Genomic DNA, 24,059 nt, shown 5'->3' on the forward strand with positions numbered 1-24,059 from the left:
AGATACTGTGTGTACACAGAAGACTGCTTGTCAGTTACTTTTTTCTAGGATTGGCCCACAGACTTTGCAAAGCTAGACAAATTGTGTAATCAAGTTAGTGTGTTATCAAGTATTATTCCTCAAGCTCTAAATAGCGGATAAAATGTTTACAGATAATTCTAACAGCTTTTAATTCCGTAAAAATATAATTAAAAAATATTAAGACTATAATTTAGCTAAAAAGAATATGTAGCCTGACCCGTGATGGCACAGTGGGATAAAGCATCGACCTGGAATGCCGAGGTCGCCAGTTCGAAACCCTGGGCTTGCCTGGTCAAGGCACAAATGAGAGTTGATGCTTCCTGCTTCTCCTTCTCTCTCTCTCTCTCTCTCTCTCTCCCTCTTCCATCTCTCTCTCTCTCTCTCTCTTTCTCCTCTCTGAAAATTGAATAAAGTCTTTATCGTTCCAATTTTTTTTTCTTAGTATATGTGCTGCCGAAGCGAGCATGAATAAAGTCTTTAAAACAAAAAAGATTATGTAGCTGAAGACCCCTAATTCTAGATATGCATAAAAGTTATTCTGACAGTCTAAAAGATGTCAAGATGAACTTGACAACTACCAAGATGATTTTTTAAAAACATATGTTATTGTGGATTTCCAAAAATGTTTTAGAAGGCTCTCTGGACTCCAGCAGTAATTTTTTAAAAAAGTAATATGTAACTGTTTGGATATAAAAGCTATTGTTTGTTAGTAAAAAGAAATTGTGTACATTTACTATAACTTTTATTTCAAAAAGCTGTTATCAATATATTAGTTTTTCTTAAAATTGATGTGATCTTAAGAGAAAAAACATAAAAAAGGTGAAATATATACATGCATGCATCTCTATTAATAATAAAACCATTTAGAGGTAGAATTTAAACTCAATAACTTCAATCATGAAATACAAAGATAATACCACCCCAGTCTTTTCCTATCATAACATACCTGATTGAGAAGTTGTTATTATAACAAAACATTCCACTCATAAACGTTAATATCCACTTGGATGTTAAAACCCGACATCTTTATCACATGAAGTTCTTTTTGCTTAGAGTTGTACATTCTTACTTATTTTGTACCAATTTCTTAATGTTTGGTTTTTTTTAATTGAATTTACTCGGGTGTCACTGGTTAATAAAACTACGTAGGTCTCAGGTGTACAATTCTATAACCTACCATCTGTACACCGGGCTGTGTGCTCACCATCCAAAGTTAACCCTCCTTCCATCACCACTGAGCCCCTTTATCCTCTTCTATTTCCCGAGGCCCCCCTGGTAATCACCATACCGTCTTCTACCACTTTCTTTTTTTCTTTGCTTAATTCCTTCACCTTTTTCACCCACCCCCCAAACCTCTCCCTTCTGACAGCTAGCTGTCAGTCTGTTTTCCAGCTATGAGTTTTTTCTGTTTTGTTCGTTAGTTTTTGTTCATTAGATTCTACATGTAAGTGAACTCATATGATACTTGTCTTCCTCTGACTGGCTTATTTCACTTAGCATAATGCTCTCCAGGTCCACACATGCTGTTACAAAAGGTAAGAGTTCCCTCTTTTTTATGGCTGAGTAGTATTCCACTGTTTAAATGTACCACAGCTTTTTTATCTATTCAACTACTGAAGGGCACTTTGGCTGCTTCTAACTCTTGACCATTGTAAATAACACTGCAGTGAACATACGAGTGCATGTATTCTTTCAAATTAATGTTTTGGGTTTTACAGATATATTCCCAGAAGTGAAATCACTGGGTCACAAGGCAGTTCCATATTTTTTTTGAGACAACTCTTTAATGTATTTTCTTTCCAGTTAGTCTTTTTAGGCAGAAGCTTAGGCAGGAAGAGTTGGCAAGAGAATCTTTTTTTCTTTTTAATTTTCATTTTGAATTATTTCAGACTTTTAAAAAGTTGCAAAAATAATACACAGAGCTCCTTCACCCAGCTTCCCCATTGCTGTTATTGCACCTGCTACAATAGCTGCTCCCACTACAAAGATCCAACATTTACTCAGGTTAGCTATGTACTGGGCACTACAATACACACATTATCACATCTGGCAGACAGACATCTAACACCAAACCAGCCTGGACACACTGGGTTTCAGAAGCTAAACAGGGTCGAGCCTGGTTAGTACTTGGATGGGAGACATTATCACATCTGTTTCACATGATGCTCTAAAATGCGGATTAACATGTTCATTTCTTGAGAAAATTAAAGAACCAGAAAGGTTAAGTAACATGTTGCAGGTCACAGCTAGTGAGTAGAAGAGCAGAGATTAGAACCAAAGGCTGTCTGATTATAAAGTTTGTGTTCTTAACCAGTAATCTATCATGCCCAATTTGAGCACTTAATCTTTTATTGTCTTAACCTAGTATCATGTTCCAAGTATAGGTCTTGTATCCAAAAAAGAATTGTGAATAATAAAGACTTCACTTAAGAGACATGAAAAACATAGCCTATTAACACTTTTCTTATCCTTACCCCATAAGACATTTCCTCCCAGTAACAAAGTTCCTTCTGAAGCTAATGAAAGCTGTGACCTGTCAGGCAAACCTTCCTTAATGCGTCATTTCAAAGTTCTTTTTGACTTTCTTTGAAGCTACTGCTGGATTTAATCTACATGTAAAGACAGGAGTTTAAACCTATTAGATACATCTACTGACGGTAGGGTTAATCAAGTATAGAAGATAAACATACCAGGAACATTTAATGAACTTGTCTAGTTTCAAAACATACATAAACATAAATTTGTTTCCTTCTAGCAACGGTCTTCTTACCTTGCGAGCAAAGTCCCCCTTCCCTTTACTGTAGGCTTTGTTCTCGAGGAAGTCGTAGACGTAGTGAGCCAGCGCCGGGCATGCTTTCATCATTTCTGGAGTTAACAGTAACTGACAGAACAAAAGAGGGCAAAACTTCTGATTTCACATTTAAAAAACTGATAATACAGCTAAAGTCATCAATAATTCTATGACCATTAACAGCCTGGTGCTTTTCTTCCCATCTGCTATTTTGACTTTCTGTGCATCTGATGTCAAAGTTGTCCAAATGGATTTACTAGTCCAGGTTCAGGTTTTATAGATAAAATTAAGATCCATAGTTGTAAACTTTTATATTTTTCACATACTAATTTCAAATTTAACATTAATAGAAAGTACATAAAACAATCCAAACTAAAACTTTTACGAGTTATAAAACAAAATATTGCTTTCACCAACTGTTCGTGATATAACCTAATGTTCTAGCTTAGTGCCTTCAGTGAAACATGTTTTGATATATTGAGTTCATTAGCTAAGAAGTATACAATACAAGCACATTTAACAAATACATTTATAATATCCAATTTGGGAATAGGTGATTATTTTCTAAATCTTATAAATAATGGACATAGATTTAAAAAAATTTTTATTTATATTCATTTTAGAGAGGAGAGAGAATAAGAGTGAGAGGAAAAAAAGGGGGGAGGAGCAGGAAGCATCAACTCCCATATGTGCCTTGACCAGAAAAGCCCAGGGTTTTGAACTGGTGACCTCAGCGTTCCAGGTCAGTGCTTTATCCACTGCGCCACCACAGGTCAGGCTGGACACAGATTTTAATGCAAGTGAAGTTAGTACATTTAAAAAAAGTCAAAACATTTGATAAGTCAAAGAAATGGTGTCTGACATTCAGATTTAAGCCAGGAGAAGACAATGGTGAATAAGGGCAGAAATCTGTATGTTTGTGCTATCCTTTCAATAAATAATAATGCATGAAAATTACACTTACGGTTATCAACAAACCCAATCAAACATACAAATATTTAATAGACCTTCCAAACAAAATATCCAGTATAGCAAAATATCCAGTATAGTACAAGCTAAGTTGTCCTAAATACTAAGGCAGGGTCAGCAAGCTTTTTCTGCAAAGTTCCTGATAGTAATTATTTTAAGTTTTGTGATCCACAGTTTCTGCTGAAACTCCTCTTAATAAAACAGGTGTTGGACTAAATTTGTTGGTGAGCTCTAATTCACTGACCCCTGTTCTAGATAATGAAGTGAGGAGATAAATAAACAATATATATATACCTCAGCTGAAGCTTTGTCTAATAGATGAGAAAACTTTATAAATCATTCATTTAAAACAAAATAAAAACAGTATTATTCAATCTGGCATCTGGGTACCCAAGTCTAAAGGAAATTTACTTCTGGGAGTCCCTACAGCTTTTGCAGTAACTTGTAAGATGTGTTTTCTCATTCTACAAGAGAAATCTGCATGCCTGGGATACTACAAGTTAAAAATAGCCTCTCAGATCTATTCCTCTCTTGAATCATCCTGTAATTTTAGAAGCATTAGACACATTCTGGATCACAGGATGCAACTACACACATTTACCTGAGAAAAAGTACCCACTAGCTTTGTATATAGCATGAAGAACTACTGTGTACCGAACTGTTCAGTCTGCTGTAAGCTACCTATCCTACAGCAATGCGGACTGGACTCGTGGCCTGAGCTATGTGCTCACCTAAACCTGAAGAAGCAAAGTCCCTGCACTAGTTGTCAGGAAAATTTCTTAATCAATAAAGAGAAATACATTTCTAAATTACTGAGCAGACTGCATGTCACATCTAACATGCTATTCAAAAGTGACTGCTCTCCTACTATTACAGAAAACATTCCTTCATCAAGAAATCTGTGTCCTATATTAAAATGAAAATCTAGTGCAACAATAAACATGAACTTACTTGCAAATACGCATTAAGATCCTTTTTTCTCTTTTCCAAAAAATCTCTATCCATATTATTAAAAGTCTTTTTACCAGGAAGCTTCAATATACTCGACAGATTTTCAAACTAGAAGACAAAATACATTCAGTAATCTTAATTATTTACAAAAACAGAGCAGTATTTCCCTAGTGACAATTTTTCTACATATTAAAAGTATTTCAAACAGATCACTTTGAATTTATTAAATAAAAATAAGAATATAGAAAAATTATTTTCCAAATATGTCCAAACCACAGTTCTAATGTGATTATAAAGTAATCACAATTAAAAATTACAAATGTGGATAGCTGATGATTAATATTCATACAATTTTAATACTTTTTCTAATTTTGATTGTTCAAAATTTTTGTAATAAAAGCTTTTTAAAAATATTGTTTTTAACAACCTTTTGACTTGTGAATAATGTATTAGCAAATACATTTTTAATGATCAAAGTTATAAGTTCCTGGCTTGTTTAAAAAAATATTATAAGGAAGTATTTTTTCTACTGATGACTTCAAAAAATTATTATAATTGTTAATTATTAAAAGTAGAAAAAAAAATTTTAAATATAGCTCACAGTGGCATTACAACTCTGTAATATAGAAGGGTGGTACTACACTGATACCTCCCCACCAACCACATGAAAAATAAAACTCTTTGATTACTAACAAAAAAACAACTAAGAGCCATCAGCATTTATAGACTTAACATTTGAGTGCACTTCAAAGCTCCAGATACATACTAATCCGCTGTGCCTTGCTGAAGCACAGATTTTAAGCATACTAGCAGCTAACAGTTTAAAAGTAGTCATTCAGCCTAGCACCTGAAACTTCAAGCAGCCTCATTGCTCTTCCCATGTGACAGATATTCTTAAGTGAAACAACTCTCTAAAACCATTCTATGTTCAAAAACTCACTCATTCCTGGTGCAGAGATTAAAGAAAAGAGAAAATGAAAGGGTGTAGGATAATTTTCATCCCCCAAATGAAAAATTCTGATAAATTCTTAAATGAAATGGCTAATCAGATGATTGCTTGGAGCTGCAACGTGAACAAGGTCACTGTATGTTACACAGGAAAGGCAGCAGCAGTTCTGCGGCCCCAGCCAAGGCAAGGAAACAAGTGGAGGCGATCTGCAGGGAACAGGTTACGCTGCAGTGATATTCACAAATCTGGTGATTCACATGGGTATTAGAATGAGTTCTCCTTGCATAGAAAATGGCAAGTTATTTTTTATATCATACCTTATGAAAGTAAATTTAATTCTTCAAGTATCCTAAAAGATATTCAATTTCCTGGAATATTACTTATCCACATTATCTTAAAATACAGACTCAATTTTACTTAACGCACAGTATGTACTGGCATTACCAATGTGTTCTAGACTGAATTGCAGTCCCCCATACAAAGCCCTCGCATCTAGTACTTTCAGACTGTAACTCTGTGAGGACAGGCCTTTAGAGAGGTGATAAAATTAAAAGCCCTTAGGATGGGTTCCAATCTAACCTGGCTGTTGTGCTTATAACAGGATGAAACCTGGACACAGAAAGACACGAGCAATGAGAGCCCACAAAGAAAGGCCATGTGAGGCCACCGTGAGAAAAGGCAGGAAGGTGAAAGCCAAAAAGAAACACCTCAAGGGAATCCAAAAGTAGCCAACACCTAGATCTTGGACCTCTAGCTTCCAGAACTATGAAAAAAACAATTTGTGTTTAAGCCATCTGGTCTGTATAATTTTGTTATGGCAGCCCTAGCAAACTAATACACCTAGGAAGTATAACAGTATCCAGTAAAACAATTTATTTCAGAAACTTTCAAATATTGAAACTTATTAATAACACCTTTTTAAAAATTGTCTGAAATAGAAACATATATGATTAATAGTTTCTCAAATATTGTTATTATAAAAGAAAAAATGGGGACATTTTACACTCCATAGTAAATTATAAACTTGGTATTTAAAAGTTTATAAGTACAAGATATTCAATTCTTGAAAAAATTGTACTTATAAAAAAATTGTTCTTATAAAAGTTGAAAACTTCTGCCAAAAACCAATAAATATATTTTCAAAAACCATGTAAAACAACTTAGAAACTTACCTAAAGACCCTGGCCGGTTGGCTCAGTGGTAGAGCATTGGCCCGGCATGTGGCTGTCCCGGGGTTCGATTCCCGGTCAAGGCACATAGGAGAAGCAACCATCTACTTCTCTACCCCTCCTGCTTTCCCCCCCCCTCTCTCCCTTCCCCTCCCACAGCCATGGCTCAACTGGTTCAAGCACAATGTCCCCAGGCACTGAGGGTGGCTCTGTTGAGCCTTTGCCTCAGGTGCTAAAAATAGCTCAGTTGAGAGCATGGCCTTAGATGGGCAGTGCACTGGCCACAGACGAGGGTTGCCAGGTGGATCTCGGTTTAAGTGCATGCAAGAGTTTGTCTATCTCCCATTCTCGAAGAGTGGGGGGGGGGATGTGGAGGACCCAGGTTAGAGACCCCGAGGTCACCAGCTTGAGCGCGGGCTCATCGGGTTTGAGCAAAGCTCACCAGCTTGAGCCCAAGGTCCCTGGCTCAAGCAAGGGGTCACTCAGTTTGCTGAAGGCCCGCGGTCAAGGCACATATGAGAAAGCAATCAATGAACAACTAAGGTCTCGCAACAAAAAACTGATGATTAATGCTTCTCATCTCTCTCTGTTCCTGTCTGTCTGTCCCTATCTATCCCTCTCTCTGACTCTCTCTCTGTCCCTGTAAAAAAAAAAAAAAAAAAAAAGAGTTTGTCTCTCTCCCATCCTCGAAGAGCAGGGGGAGGGAGAGGGGGAGGAGAAGAACTCAAAACAATTAAAATAAAGAATATAAAATAAAGAGTGTTTCAATGTTCACAAAGAAATCAAATACTATATGTAATCACAGACATTCCAAAATCAAAGATTTTATTTTTCCACATCAAATACATCAGGTTTAGATTCCTTATATGTCACTGGAAATTTTTTAAAACATGCTTGAAATTTTATATTAGAAGGATTCAAAATATGTTTATATCCTGGAGCAAAAGTACTTTTATTCAGTTACCTAAATGCATATCTAAATTACTAGTGTTTTATCTATACATATACACAGCTCACCCAATAAGAAAGACATTCACAGTATCTACTAGAATATAAACTCCTAGAGGCAATGACTTGTCTTGTTCACTATTTTATTCCCAGTACTGAGAACTATGCCAGAAAATACTCAATAAATATTTGTTAAATAAATGAATGGGTAGTTCAGCCTATTTCTAAAATAATGTGACATTTAACATTTTATTTATTTGCTTTTAATTTTATAAATCTTTACCCATAAATTATAAAATTAGATTATTAAAAATCTTTAAAGAAAATAAAAGTTCATATACTTAGGTTGGAAAAAGTTTACATTGCAATGTTAAATAAACAAAAGGAAACCTATTTTAAAATAAATTTAATACTTTAAGAGTTCAATGGAGTTGAATTTGTGCCAGTGGGCTGTACTGTTACCAAAAGAGAATTACAAGTCACTACATTTTTCTTCTACTATGTTATAGGGAACATAAGTTTACAAAAATATAGATAAGGCAGAGCTAAAAGGCAAACAGCCTGAGTCTTATTTAAAAATGTTTAGTATTTCACTTAAATCTTGTAAATTTTCATTCACAGTTTAGTTTTTAATTTCTTAAACTCTGTGAGCAATCTAAACACCCCAGTAATCATACACTGCTGTGGCTTCATAGGAAACAGAGAAGTAAAACACATCGACTTTGCCTGCACGGAGCCCTTCCAAAAATAAACTGTACTTGATCAATTTCATTAAATTCCTGGCTCTGCGCTAAAAAGGGAAACTTCTGTATGAACTCTTCTATTAAGTGTTTTAAAAAGTATGGTCTTCACTTACAAATGTCAATATATAAACCTAACATTTACAGTCCTAGCCTAGAACATTTAAATCAGGAAATCACTATTCCTTTTAACAGCAGGAAGAAAATTAGAGCTATTTACACAAAGAAAATTTCATATTATAGAATATCCTCATTTTGCAAGTAAAATAAAATTACTTTTAGCAATTCAAATTTTCTTGAAATTTGTCCTTTTTGTTAAATTGAGGATGAGAAGTTATATTTGAACTATGGGTTTTAAAACAATATCCAACAGATAGTATTTGAAAAAAGTAAAACAATGATTTCTTCAATGTGGGACAGAAAATTCTTTTACCTCTGCAAATAAATCAAGCAAAACATGAAGAAAAGATGTATTTTTGAACAAAAGAATAAACATTTCCAAAGTTATTAATTTCCTTCTGAATATAATTCAAAAGTCCTTTTAACCTGGGCTTCTGGAGTTAACACGCCAACCTGTTTTTAATCATTTTAAGCTATAATATTAATAGTTTACCTCATTCAAAAAAATATTTAAATGATATTACCAGTACCAATTATTTTTTCCACACTACTTTAAATGAAAAAGGCATTTTCTAATTACTAATCTAGTACTGTCACTTCAAAGCTTTAGTCCATCCATTAAACATCATTATTATATACTGGTTTAATGCCAGTTGTTTAGTTTAAAAACCTAAATGAAATAAAAAACTCTCAAGAGTTAATATAAATTTCACCTATTCCCATTTATCTGGTGATAATTTATTTTCTTCTAAGTTAAGGACAAGAAAAGAATATTTAATAAAAAATAGAACAGAGAAATAATTTGTTTATATTCGTTATCTTTAAGAGTCCTTACACTTACACCAAACCCAAATACTTCTGCAAAACATAAAACACACACACACAACACACACACACACACAATCCTAAAATAAAAAATACACACTCATTTTACTTCCCCAAGGTATACCACTGATATTTCATCTAGTTCACAATGGTTATGGTTAAAGTTTGTTTACTGGTTAAATGCTCCAAGTCGTTCTAACATGTACGCTGATTATTATACAGAAATTCTTACTTTATTTTCTTTCATTAGCTTTGGTCAATACCTTAGCACCCTCAGCACCTGATTCAGAATCAGGAAACAATTTAAAGTACACAAACATCAAAACCTCATTACCTGTTCAGTGATCCTCATGTGGAAGTCGTGGAAGTCACTGTACCGGCGGTAGGTTTTCCACATCTCCTCACTGTTGAGACAGCGCCGGTGGACAGTGATGGCGTACAGCGCGTATGTCTTGCCATGATCATTACAAACGCCTGCCACAGCATATGGGTCATAGTCAGCATAGACTAGTCATTTAAAACAAAATGGAAAGGAACAAAAGACACAAAAAGGAGGATGAAGAACAAAAACAAAAAAAAGACAACATGAAATGAAGAATCTGAAATGACAGACTGAGACAAAAGGATGTCACCAAAGGATAAAACAGAATCCCATCCTCTGTACTCACATCCATAAGGTATTATTTATGGTGGCTACATCGCAAAATAAACTACAAGTTTATGAGGATACTACCAATCACACAGTGATGTCTACTTTGGGCTATCTTCCCAAAGAACTTTTACCTATATCAGTGGTTCTCAAAGTGTGCACCGTAGGAGATTTCCAGGTGCGCCCTATGGTATTCCAGAGAAATTTGTGCCTGTGGGGACCAAAAAACCAACACGGTTTTTGGAGTTTAGATTTTTAGGTGACAGGAGGTGTGGGGAATTGGCTCTAAACTGACAGTCTGCCCTACCCCCCACCTCACTTGCTTGATTAGGTTGCAAAAGGCTGTTGAGCTGTGGTGCTGGATTGTTTACACTACCCCCTATGTTCCCCGGAAAGACTGGAGGCAAGTTTCTTCTATCCTTTGGTGTAAAGTTAAGATGATATGTATGGTGGGGTTTTCTGCACTCAACACAATTAAGAATAAAAAGAGGAATTCTTCAATGTATTGATGAGGAAATGAGAGCTTGCCTTTCAAATATATGCCCAAACATTGAAGAAATCGCTAGGACACATCAGGTCATGTTTCTCATAAACACAAGAATGAAAAAACTTAACACATTCGCACCAGGACCTGCCAGATTTACTAAATCTTACTAAGAATGTATCTATATATATAAAAGATAACTTTTTTTGTTGTTTTTAAATTTTTTAACCCCTCTTTTTTACGAATCCTAAAAAGCATAACTCAAAAAATGTAACATAAAAATGTTTTTTAATGTCAGAATAAATTTAATTTTGTCATATTTATTTCATTTAATTACCATAAAAGCACGCTTGGACTTTATTTTTTTCTTTAATATTTTAATTATTATAACATATTTCTCAGAAATTTGTATATAGTGTGCCTACAATTGTTTATAAGATTTTAAATGCACCCCGACTTCAAAAAGTTTGAGAACCACTGACTTATTAGTTATAATACCATCTTACCGCCTTGCAGTTCATCATTAAAGTCTTAAGTTTAATAGAGGAAAAATAACAGAAACAAAATAATAACCTTTTGTACTAGCCTTCACTATTTAGTTATATTTCAATTAAAATCTCCTCAACTGAATAGAAAGCAAAAGCCATGGGATAAAATTTACCCACTATTTTGGCAACTCTTTCTCACTTTTAATATTCAACAATTTACAAAGTGTAGTTTAATTCTAAACATGTTTTTAAAATCACTTTCCCACTAATTTCCCACAAACCATCCAAGTACAGTAGTCTTTAAAATCAAAACCATGTTCACATTTTGTACTAATCTATATTTTTTTATTTCTGTAATTTTACTTGGGTTTTTTCCCTACAGTGTTGTATTCTTATTTCTATGAATATTTTAAACTCTCTCAGGCCAGGGGATGCTGTAGTATACAATCACTTGAGGATAGCTGGCTCTAAATATACCTATGTTGGAATATATTTCCAACCATGATCTTCACATTCTATGTTCTTTTCCTTGACAGTAGGCTAAAATTTTCTAGTATCTCTTTTCACATCAAGCCACCCTTTATGATTCTGGGCTTTTTGCAAAGGTCTGGGTTCCAGCTTCCCATGGCGTTAACCCATTCTCTTCTTCTACACTTGAGAACATAAAAATGCTGTCAAAAATCAAATTGGCAGTCTTGACGCCCCTAGGAGCTCCTTGGCGTCAACAACTCCCCGTTTCTCTACACTGGTTTCACATGTGCCCCTTTAACTATTTGTATTTTATTGTTTTCAGCCTTTCGGGGGGGGGGGGAGATGGCATTTCCCACAGCATTTAGACTACCATACCGACCTAAATTGCTCTTTGACATTGATCCATATTGTGAATAAAAAGTAACCAAGTTTGGAGGTCACTGAATATTTATTTTGTATAAAATTAAGCAAAGTATGGTCCATGTAGCTTCTCAGTAAACTATTTCATTTACATAAGAGTTAGAAATAACACAAGCTTTCATCAAATATTTTCTAAGATTTATACTTTTAATCAAAATTGTCCTTCATTTGCTTTCCATCTATTTTCAGTGTTCCTGATTTGACAAAATATAAAACTAGGGAAAGACTGTGGTTATACTGCTCTCGGGAGCTTTAACTATAGGTAACAACACTATTTTTAAGTGTTTTCCTCTTCCAATCATCCTTTTCTCAGAAACCTATGCAGAATAAACTCCACTTTTTCATCATGTTAGAGAACTACCATCACTCAACAGTTAGCATGCAAACAAGGGAATGGCTTTAACTGTTGCATTTAAGGGAGTTTTGGTAAAGAAAATAGGGAGCAGAAGCAGAAATCAGACATGGCCAGGTGGTTTAGTGGATAAAGCATCGTCCCAGGTGCACTCAGATCACAGGCTTGATCCTCATTGGGGGCACATACGAAAAGCAGTCAATGAGTACACAACTGAATGGAACAACTAAGTAGAAGGGCAAGTGGATGCTTCTCTCTTTTCCTTCCTTTCCCTATTCCCTTCTCTCTCAAATTAATGGAAAAAACTTTTTAAAAGAAAGAAAGCAGAAGTCAATTAGGCAGCAAACCATAACCAATTAGAAGTTAACAATTAGAAGTTAACAAAAGCAAGGAGAATAGCAAGGAATGGAAAAGGAAAGAAAAGAAAAATGAATGTAAGAAAGCATTCTAAAAAAGAATAATTAGATCTGTCACAAATTAATAGCTAGGAAGATCAGGACCAGGATGTACAAACTATAGGAAACAAAATGAGGTTATTATAAAAGAAGCACAGAGGCCCTGGCAGGTTGGCTCAGTGGTAGAGCGTCAGCCCAGCGTGTAAAAGTCCCGGGTTCGATTCCCGGTCAGGGCACACAGGAGAAGCACCCACCTGCTTCTCCACTCCTTGTCCTCCCCTTACTCTCTCTCTATCTCTCTCTCTTCCTCTGTTGCAGCCATGACTTGAATGGTTCAAACAAGTTGGCCTGGGCACTGAGGATGGCTCCATGACCTCGCGTCAGGAGCTAAAATAGCTTGGTTGTGAAGCTACAGAGCAGCAGCCCCAGAGGGACAGACATCTCTCCTGGTAGAGCGCTTGCTGGGTGAACCCAGTCGGGGCGCATGCAGGAGTCTGTCTCTCTGCTTCCCTGCCTCTCACATAATAATAATAATAATAATAATAATAAAAAGGAAGCACAGAAGACAGAGGTAATTTGATTTTGATTTACCACTGACAATTAAGGTTACATATATTGATTCTGAGATGATGGTGAAATATTACAGTGGAAATAGGTTTTGTTTCCATTAGGTCAATGCTACTCATAGCAGGTGTTGTGCAAACTATCGTTACTAATCATAACCAGATAAGAAAGCAGGACTAGAATATAAAACAATCTCATCACTAAGCACATTGCTGAATTTAACTAATATAGTTTCTAAAGCAAGATTTCTCAATACAGGAGGCAGTAAGCTGTAGTACATGGGCCACTCTTTGAGTAGCACTGCACTAGACTATCAGTTTGAGCTCCTGTAATAAAGATGGTAAAGGCACAGGTATCTAAGACTCAGAGACTCAGAGTCCAACTGTGAGAATAAATATATATAATTATATATATAGAACAAGCACTAATATAAAATGCTCACCGTGTAATTACTAATGTAATAACTTAATTACTCCCATAACAACCCTATGAGGTAATTGTTATTATTATCTCATTTTACAGATGGAGAAATTGAAGTACAGAAGCTCAGGAACCTGCCCAAGTCCACCCGAGTACTAAGTGGCAGAGCTGGTGAGAACACAAGCAATCTGACAAAAGCGGCGCTCCTCACCCCCCACTGCGCTGCTGCTTTACTACGTGTGTCCGACAGGAGTAACAACTTACTAAAAATGTTTAGCATATTGCTTCTGCACATGTGAAGAAGCTAGTAAATACTTGCTATATAAATGGACAGAGCAGCTGGAAAATCAGAACTCCCACAGAACAGGAAGATCCACATAAGAAATATGGACATGAATGTCTTCCTCTGGACATAAAAGTTTAAGGTCTTCAAGAAAGAAGTAAAAGGACAAATACTAAACACTTGTCCTTTAACAAAGACTTTCATATTTGGAAGACAAATCAACAAAGAAAGTAGAGGTTTATTCGACAATTTAAAATTATAATGAAAGAAAAAATGGGACAATTCTATCAAAAACTAGAAAGAAAAGCAACAAGACTTTTGATTTTATTGACAAGGGTTTTATCTAATGACCTTTAAGAACAGAGTAATGTGTACACCAACTTATTTCAAAAATCTGGCACAGAAGAGAATACAAAATGAGATTCTAGCTCCAGTGAGAAGCAAAAGAAAACGAATTTAAAAAAATAGATGTAAATTAGCTTTAAACTGCCCTTATACTATCAATCTCCTCTCAGTATCTAAAATGTAAGCATTAAACTGAACTGAGATATATATATATATCTTGAACTACTACTTATCACCTTTATTTAATAAACTAATGGCAATGATAAATATTGACTTTTTTTATTCACTATTTTATTGAGACACAAAATCTTAAGAAGTTTCTCTCCAAATCCAAGCCTGTCTTGAATTTCTGAAAACTCCTCTACCTAAAGCTTCATTTATTCAGTTAGCTGATTCTGCATGCATGAAAACAAATTCTGAACTAAACTCTGCCCCCAATGACTTCATAAGAATTATGCAGATAGTTATCAGCTAGACACAAACAAAAAGAGAAAAAGATTGGTTTCAGAGTTCATTAGCAATGATAAAATGCTTAGGATTTGAGCTTTTTAAAATGTTAACAGTGACAACCTTAGATAAGGGAAATATCTTCCTACCCAATAAACATCATAGAATTTAATGAAGAACATGCTGAAAAAAATAAAACTTAAAACTATGACTACAGAACAGAAGAATGGCTTACAAAAATAAATGTGGAAAATAAAAAATAATAACGTAAGGGTAATAATAATCAAAATTTTTAGGTAATAAACATACCACAAAGTCTCTTACCAGTGTCTGAAATGTAAGCATGAAGTTGTATTAAGTCATCAGAAGATACATTTGAAAGGTCATCTAAAGACTGGAGGGGAAAGAAATCAAGAAACAAGACATTTTCACTTTCTATGACAAAAGTGTTAAAGAACTCCACATCATATATGCATTATTCATCTTTGCCCCACCTAAGCTTTATATTTGTATTCTCCCTTTTCAACAATTATCCTATCTATACCAACAGGAGAAAGAAAAGCCAAGCCTAAAAAATATATAAAGCAAAGTAATTTAGAAATCAACTTATAAATCAGATTATTTCTTCCTTCGTTGCTTGCTCATATACTAAAATGTACTACTTCTCAGTTATACTCAATACATGGCAAGAAAAAAATGTATATAAAAATAAGTGAACATATTAAGTTAATGTTTCAGTATTTTAAATTGTTGAAATATACTAAAGCTGACTCTGCATCATTTAACTTAACACTTTTGTTACTTTCGAAATGATTTTAGTTGATTCAGATTTCTTATTTATAAAATGAGAATAATAATAGAACCTACGTCACAGGGTATGTGAGGGTTAAATGAGAATATATGTAAAACATTTAAAAGGCTACCTAACGCAAAACACTTTTTACTATTGTAACTTATTAAATGAAGTGAATCCATAGCCTAAGATAGATTTTAAATAATTCATTTTTAAAATTAATTTCATAAATAAAAATTATTAGATTGACCCAGAATGAACCTTTTGTTAACGCCGGCCTTCGGGTCCAGCTGAAAACATTCTGCCACATATACTACACGTACAGAGAAAAGACCACAATCATAGAGTGTGGACAGGCTGCACAGGAGCAGTCAGTGCAGCACGTGGGAAACTGCTGGAGGCTCCAGGCATGCTGGACCTTGGACAGCAGCTGGGCATCTAGGTGTAGGGGAGGTTCCCAGCATTCCCTAACTGCTAGGTGGCGCACAAACTAAACTGTAAGTATGACCACGTGGTTTATCCTGACACCGGCTCTCCTTCTGGGGTCTGGGATCTTGGTACACACCAAACGGAGGGTGCACATGTGACCTGACCTGCCTCCAATACACCCTGGCACTGGTTTCGGTGAGCTTCCTGGGGTAACGGTCCCGGGGTTGTCACATCACTGCTGGGGTTACTAAGTTTGTCCTAGAGACTTCCGCGGGAGGGGTTCTTGGGCACTTGTGCCTGGTTTCCTCTGGGCTCTATCCCATGCACCTCTCTCCTGTGCTGACTCTGCTCTACACCCCTTCACGGTAGGAAATCCTGGCCATGAGTGTGACTGTCCGGAGGCACGTGACTCCTCTTAGGAGCGGTGCTGGGGACCTCCGGCACACAAACGTGACTCAGATGTGTTCTACACTTTAAAAGCCACGTGGTCTGAATGAACGTGGAAGTCCTAATGTGATATTACCAATGATATTAAGTCTAGCCCAGGCTCACCACTGACCCCGTAAGAGACTTTAGCCAATATCAACTAGTCTTTCTTCTGTTTTCCCAATGGAATAATGCCTGCTCTACAACTCTGTTAGGATATATAATGTGAATAAAAATACTCTGAAAAGAAACAAAGGTTTTATTTTTAAATGTTCATATGGCCTATAATGAAACATTGTGAAATAGAACCTTTGCTCTAATATTATTTTTTATATGAATTATAGAAAATTGAGAAAAAAATAGAGTATTCCATAAAATTTAGATTATCTACTCTGATCTTCCAATTGCAAGCCACCACAGGGAACATAAAACAACAACGTTTTCAAAAAGGCATTATTAGTAGTAGAAGCAGCAGCAGTAACCCTCCCTTGTAGGTGCATTGAAAAAGTGAACAGCTGCTTCGTATTTTAAATATGCCAGCATCTTATACTATGCAACCCAAAAGTTCTTAGAAAATTTTGCATATAAATGTTTTTTTAGCACACTTATAATAAACAATAAACATTTTCATTAACTAGGAGGAGAAAATATGCTAAAATGTGTCTGGAACATGAATCACAGTTACAAGACACATGTCGTATCAAGTAGACTGTATAAAGTTGCAACTGGTGGAAAGACACTGACTACAGAACTACATGCTGACTACTTAGTAAGAGAAAACTGATCTTAAAACAAGCACATTAACACTGTCCTGAAGTAAAACAGAGTTTGCAAAGTAATCCTTGGGTTAGGAGTTCTTAAACTTGCAAAAAAAGAAAAGCTCTTTTTTACATTATGCTAAGACAAAAACCAAAAATTAAAATTTGCTATGAAAATGAACTCAGCAAGCATGACTACAAGGCACTGCTATAGCTGCTTAGAATTTACCTGACAATCTCAACAGCAAAACGAGTAAAACACTGCACATTCAATATTCTATTTGCTTAGAATATTGGAATAAAGTTTCATAATCCAGTTGGTAATCTTAAATTATTTTTTAAATGCAGCTACCCACTAAACTTTGTTGATGTGTTTAAAAAAGAATCCCAAAATCTCCAGCTACTTAAAAGCTTAAATCTGATTGATTTACCTAAATAACAAAATATTGCAAGTCACTGATCTCAACAGTAACTTTGTCATACCAGAGACTGATCTGGCTTACTTATTGACAAAAGAGGTCTCTCTTATTTGAAAGCATTTATTCCAGGTATGGAATAAAGAAAAAAAATTTTTTTGCTAGTGTTTAAACACTTACATAAGCACTACAAATGTAAATACTAGAAAATTTCAAATCAACCAAAGGTTTTGCCGTATTGGAAACTTTTTCTATAAAATGGAAACATTGCTAACATTTTCTTCATGCTCTAGGAGCTATTCCTTTTTGTTACTAGTAAATCCTAATGATACGCAATGATTTAGGAAAACATTTTAAATGGTACAAAATATCTAACCTAACATTATGGCTGCTTTTCTGCAGTATTTTGTTAAAGATTATACTTTGTACAGTACTAGAACATTTACTTAATAAGGTTATTTTAGGTATAAGTGTGGAAGACAACATAGGATAGGGGAACTCTAAACCACTTAGCTATTATAAGACGTCGGAAAGAAAGTAATGTTGGTAGAAGGAAAAACAAAGCAAACAATCTCCCCTGACACCCTGCAAACTCTGGACTGAAACATTTATAGAATACTAATAATTCTTCCTACCAGCATTTTCTGAAATAAATTATTCAACGGCAAGAATGGATATGCTATAACAAAACTGAAATGTTCATTACTCCATACTTCACCTTGTATTCATAAAACATTAATGACAGCTTATATGCTAAAAACATGTCAGTCTTAAGCCTTATAATCAGATTAACTACTTAGTTCAATATAAAACCCTCTACACATAAAAAAATATTACAATCACCAAATTTGTTACAGTGTAGACTTTAAGAAACATTTAGAAGTTTTTAGCTATCTTAGTTTAATATATCTTTTGTAAATATAAAAATATGTCACAAATTTACTGCCCATCATAGAACTAGTCAATCATTTAAAAATATTAACATTAAAAATAATGAAATAGGCCCTGGCCAGTTGGTTCAGTGGTAGTGTATCGACCCAGTATATGGAAGTCCGGGTTTAATTCCTGGTCAGGGCAGACAGGAGAAGCGAACATCTGCTTCTCTACCCCTCCCCCTCTCCCTTCTATCTCTTTCTTCCTCTCCCACAGCCATGGCTCGGTTGCAGCAAGTTGGCCTAGGCACTGAGAATGACTCCATGGCCTTGCCCCAGGTGCTAAAATAGCTCGGTTGAAAAGCAATGGCGCAACGGCGCCAGATGAGCAGAGCATCACCCGGTAGGGGGCTTGCCAGGTGGATCCAGGTCAGGGCACATGCAGAAGTCTGTCTCTGCCTCCCCACTTCTCACTTAAGAATGAATGAGTGAATGAATGAATGAATATATATAAATTATATATATATGTAATATATATACACATAAATAAATAAATGGAATCAATTTTTAAATCAAATGCATGTGAATTACATAATGGTGACCTAAGCCCATTTTTAAAATGAAAATAAGTTTTATTTTTAAACGCTAATTCACAGATGTCTTACAAGTGAACTTAACATTTCTTTAAAGAATTTTATAATGTATTGATTTTACAGAGAGAGGAGAATGGAGCGAGAAGTTATCAACTCATAGTTGCTTCACTTTAGTTGTTCATTGATTGCTTGTCCTATGTGCCTTGACCAGGCAAGCCCAGGGTTTTGAACTGACAACATCAGCATTCCAGGTCGACACTTTATCCACTGCACCACCACAGGACAGGCTTAACACTTCAATAAAGGCATAATTTCTTATAACATTAAGGAATGACTTGGGGGTTCCTAATATATCACTCGTTTTCACATGTTAAGGCTCAGCCTTTCGTATCATCAAGCCACTTTAATAATTAAAGTATCCATAAAAGTCCTTACCAAATTTATGCTTCCTGTAGGAGATCCATTAAAAGATTCTGTGGAAAGGGAAATTCAACTTAGTACATTGTAAAAAACTTCTGAAACAGTTGCTTAATTTAAGGTTCCAATACCAAAACTGACAGTCAGCCAAGCCAAGACATAACAGAACAGTAAGAATATTGTCATACACTACTACCAAACACCTGTTCTCTTATGCTCCATGCTTTTCCAAGTCAGGAATTTCAGTGAAAATATATACAGTATACAGGGTGGAGCTAAAGCAGGTTTACAGTTGTTCACATGAAAATTAATACAGTAATTAATAAATAATAATACAGGCCCTGGCTGGTTGGCTCAGTGGTAGAGCATCTGCCTGGCGTTTGGAAGTCCCGGGTTCAATTCCTGGCCAGGGCACACAAGAAAAGTGCCCATCTGCTTCTCCACCCTCCCTCATCTTCTTTCTCTCTATCTCTCTCTTCCCTCCTACAGCCAAGGTTTCACTGGAGCAAAGTTGGCCCAGGCACTGAGGATGGCTCCATGGCCCATCTGCCTCAGGTGCTAGAATGGCTCCAGTTGCAATGGAGCAACACCCCAGATGGGCTGAGCATCATCCCCTGGTGAGCATGCCAGGTGGATCCTATCAGGCGCATGTGGAAGTCTGTCTCTCTGCCTCCCTGCTTCTCACCTCAGAAATATACAATAATAATAATAATGATAATACAAGAATAAACTTTCACGTACTCACTACTATAAACCTACTTTTGCCCCAAACTGTATGTACAGACACTAAATACGGATGTACTATACTATAAACTCAAGGTACAGTAAATTTTATTAGCTCCCATAGAAGTACTCCTTAAAAGAAATCTTCCTTAATTATAAAATCAAATCCAGTTAAAAGATTATTCTAATTTTACAAATAAGATAGAGTATTAATTTTAAAAACCAAGATATTACATGAATAATCAATACAAAAATTATTAAAATTCAAATGCAAACACCTGTAACTAGATTATTCTTAGAGTACTTGGAAAGTAAAATCTCACCGATAAACTGGGGGTGGGAGTGGGCAGAGGAGAAGGGAGGCTAGGACACTTCCGGAGCAGAGGGACCGCTAGAAGCACTGCTCAACACCCAAAAGATAGGGTTTTTCTCCCACCCAAGCAGTCCCTTTCATAAATCTATTCATAAGTAAATGATTATAATTAAAGCACTCTCAAACTATTACTTAGTCAAATCTTGCCTATTTGTTTAGCAGAACACACCAGAAGGTTTATCAAGCCCTAGATATTTAATCAGAATTTAGCAAGTATTTCTGAACAGGATCACAAGTAAAATCGTCACTGGGCCTAAGAATCAGGAACATTGTGCTCTTATAAGGGCTGCCTCTCTATTTTTTTCCTCACTGACTGAGGGAGGGAGAGGAAGGGCAGAGGGAAAGGGAAAGACAGAAGTTTGAAGGAGCCATCCTCAGTGCCCGGGGCCAAAGCGCTCAAACCTTTTGAGCCATAGCTGTGGAAGGGGAGGAGAGAGAGAAAAAGGGGAAGGAGAGGGTTAGAAAAGCAGATGGTCGCTTCTCCTGTGTGCCCTGACCTAGAATCGAACCTGGGACTTCCGCATGCTGGGCAGATGCTCTATTGCTGAGCTAACTGGCCAGGGCTCAACTGATTGCTCCTAATAAGTACCCTGACTGGGGATCAAATCTGGGACCTCTGTGTCAGGACATTAAGCCACCTGGCCAAGGCCTCCCACTATTCTTTACTGACTATTCTTTTTTTGTAACAGAGAGAAAGACAGAGAGAGGGACAGATAGAGACAGACAGGAAGGGAGAGAGATGAGAAGCATCAATTCTTCATTGCGGCTCCTTAGTTTCATTAGTTGTTCATTGATTGCTTTCTTACATGTGCCTTGACGGGGGCTGGGGGTTGCAGCAGAGCGAGTGACCCCTTGCTCAAATCAGTGACCCTGGGCTCAAACCACCAACCTTGGGGTCAAGCCAGAGACCATGGGGTCATGTCTATAACCCGATGCTCAAGCCAGCGACCCTGCCCTCAAGCTGGTGAGCCCATGCTCAAGCCCAATGAGCCCGCACTCAAGCCAGTGACCTTGGGGTTTTGAACCTGGGTTCTCTGCGTCCCAGTCAGATGTTCTATCTACTGTGTCATGACTTGGTCAGGCCCACTATTCTTAAAAAACTGATTATTTACTACCAATAAAAGCTTTTATTTGTGTTTTAGTTAATAAATCATTTTTCTTTTCTTTTAACACATTCTTTTTTTAAAATTTTTATTTATTTATTCATTTTAGAGAGGAGAGAGAAAGGGAGAGAGAGAGAGACAGAGAGGGAGAGAGACAGAGAGGGAGAAAGGGAGAGAGAGAGAAGAGAGAGACAGAGAGAGAAGGTGGGGAGGAGCTGGAAGCATCAACTCCCATATGTGCCTTGACCAGGCAAGCCCAGGGTTTCGAACCGGGGACCTCAGCATTTCCAGGTCGACATTTTATCCACTGCACCATCACAAATATTGATAAATCATTTTTCATATATAATTACATTTAAATCTGACAATGACTCAGAAGATATTTATTATGAGAAGACCAATAACCCAGATTCACAGCTGAGAAAAAAGAGGTTTAAAGAAATTGTTTGGCTAACATCACACAGGTAATAACTAGGAGGACAGAAGTAAAATGTAAATATTCTATCTTACAATCTGCTTTTCTTATTATATAAACTGATAGCAACCTCTGAAAAAACTAAAGGCTGGAATAAATGATCGCTGTAGCTTCTTCCAGCTCATACTATACAGGATTTGAAATATGGTAAAATAAAAAAGAAAAACACTTTACTTTTTTGTTTTATAAAGCTTTATAGTTAATGGTACACTGTTAGAAGTACACTTTACAGTTTATGGTACATTGGTACACTTGCTATTTCCACTTAATCTCAATCCTATAGTTAGTCACGAATATTATTACCCACAAAAATATTTGCATGACCAAACTCAAAAAGCATTCTTCTTTAAGAATTCAAAGCTAATAGGAGGTATACATTCTAACCTGTTATGAAATTTTCAACATTTAAATTTAGAATGGTGACTAAGCTTTGTCATTCATTTATAGATTTTGTAAATACAGTAAACACAATTTGTATTTGGACTTGAAGAACATTTTTTTTATCTTTTCTGAAAGGTCTTTTATTTGGTAAGCAGAATATATAGAAACACACACACACTCACACACACACAATATATGCCACCTACCTCCATCACCATCATCTGAGCCTCTGAAACTAGGATCTTTCAACATATCCAGCTCAGCTAACATGCGCACATAAAGTGCATTCTGTCTAAAGGAAGGATAAAATCTTTCATCTCGTAGCATCAATTCATATACCTATTGAATAAATAACAATATTCAATCATTAATACAGGTAATGTACTGATTTTCACTAAGAAGGTGTTACCAAAGCTAGACTGCGGTTTTACTACAATGAATCAAAGGCTCCCTATGCACAAGGTGCCAGCAATAAGACCAGTCAGAGCTAGCGTTTCCTTCCACCTGCCTGCACTGACTGCACTGAAAAGGGTCCCACCCAACACGTCACATGACAGCAGGTTTCACACAACGTCCTAGGAAGCAGTGCTCTATAAAAACGACAGCCACCTAAAGGCTCAAGGCACATTAAAATAAAAGTGAGTGACGATATTTATATACATCATCAATTCATTAAATTCTAAGACTGTGTATCTGGGTCTGTAGTTAGATTCAAATAAAATAGCCTACAATAAGCATTTTCCTCATTTGTTAAATAAATAAATACATAAATAAATACATAAATAAATAAATAAAACAGCCTACTTTTTTCTGTAATTGGTAAGTATTATTACCATAATTCATCTGTTTAGTTATGTTTTTTATAATTTTCAATAACCTTTTAAAAAACAAATTACATGCATATGGAAATATACATTTTTTTCAAGAAAGAGATAATAAATGTTGTATATAATACCTTTCTTTGAATGTCATCAAAGATTTCAGGAGTTGGATCTTCATGATTCAAAGTATCTGCTAATTTTGCTACCAAATAATCATCAACAGTAACTCTTGGAGATGCCTAATAAACAGAAAAATAATAGTAATTATCTTTGGAATTTCTCAATACAAGTTAAGCATTGATAGTAGGAGAATTAAATAATGGAATCACATTACTGAAAGAAATGGCAGAAAACGCTTGGTTTGTAAATGACAACTTGATATTTAAGAAGGCTGAAATAAGAGAGAATCTCCTCTTCAGTGTGTCCTATAGAAGCCTAGTAGACAAACACTGACTCAGTCTGCAAAATGGAGATACTACTACATAATGAAATTGTAACAACTGAAAGAGATAGATACAAGCCAGACAAGCACAATGTCACATAGGAAATCTATCATTAGGAGCTGGTTTTTAATTCAGTAATTCTGGATGGGTATTTAATATAACTGCCAAAATAATAAGTCATTTGTTACTTCTCATTTAACATTACAAACAATCCTTTTGAATGCTCTTTAAAAGA

The 24,059-nt window shown here is 35.8% G+C and overlaps 1 protein-coding gene across 5 annotated transcripts in view; it reads right to left on the bottom strand.

Moving 5' to 3' along the window:
• The window catches only part of SNX13 (sorting nexin 13), a 115,606-nt gene that overhangs the window by 13,841 nt on the left and 77,706 nt on the right, over positions 1-24,059 (bottom strand). For 4 of the 5 annotated variants that reach the window (XM_066238298.1, XM_066238299.1, XM_066238301.1 and 1 more), the window contains 7 exons: positions 23,516-23,620; positions 22,767-22,899; positions 19,524-19,561; positions 15,126-15,195; positions 9,818-9,990; positions 4,733-4,840; positions 2,792-2,902 (listed from right to left, as the gene is read on the bottom strand). In XM_066238298.1, the coding sequence (XP_066094395.1) occupies positions 2,792-2,902; positions 4,733-4,840; positions 9,818-9,990; positions 15,126-15,195; positions 19,524-19,561; positions 22,767-22,899; positions 23,516-23,620 (738 nt within the window). The remainder of the gene's footprint in view (positions 1-2,791; positions 2,903-4,732; positions 4,841-9,817; positions 9,991-15,125; positions 15,196-19,523; positions 19,562-22,766; positions 22,900-23,515; positions 23,621-24,059) is intronic. The other variant, XM_066238300.1, reaches the window with a different exon arrangement.

Source organism: Saccopteryx bilineata, chromosome 7, assembly GCF_036850765.1.
Source record: "Saccopteryx bilineata isolate mSacBil1 chromosome 7, mSacBil1_pri_phased_curated, whole genome shotgun sequence".
In the NCBI taxonomy this organism is placed as follows: domain Eukaryota; kingdom Metazoa; phylum Chordata; class Mammalia; order Chiroptera; family Emballonuridae; genus Saccopteryx; species Saccopteryx bilineata.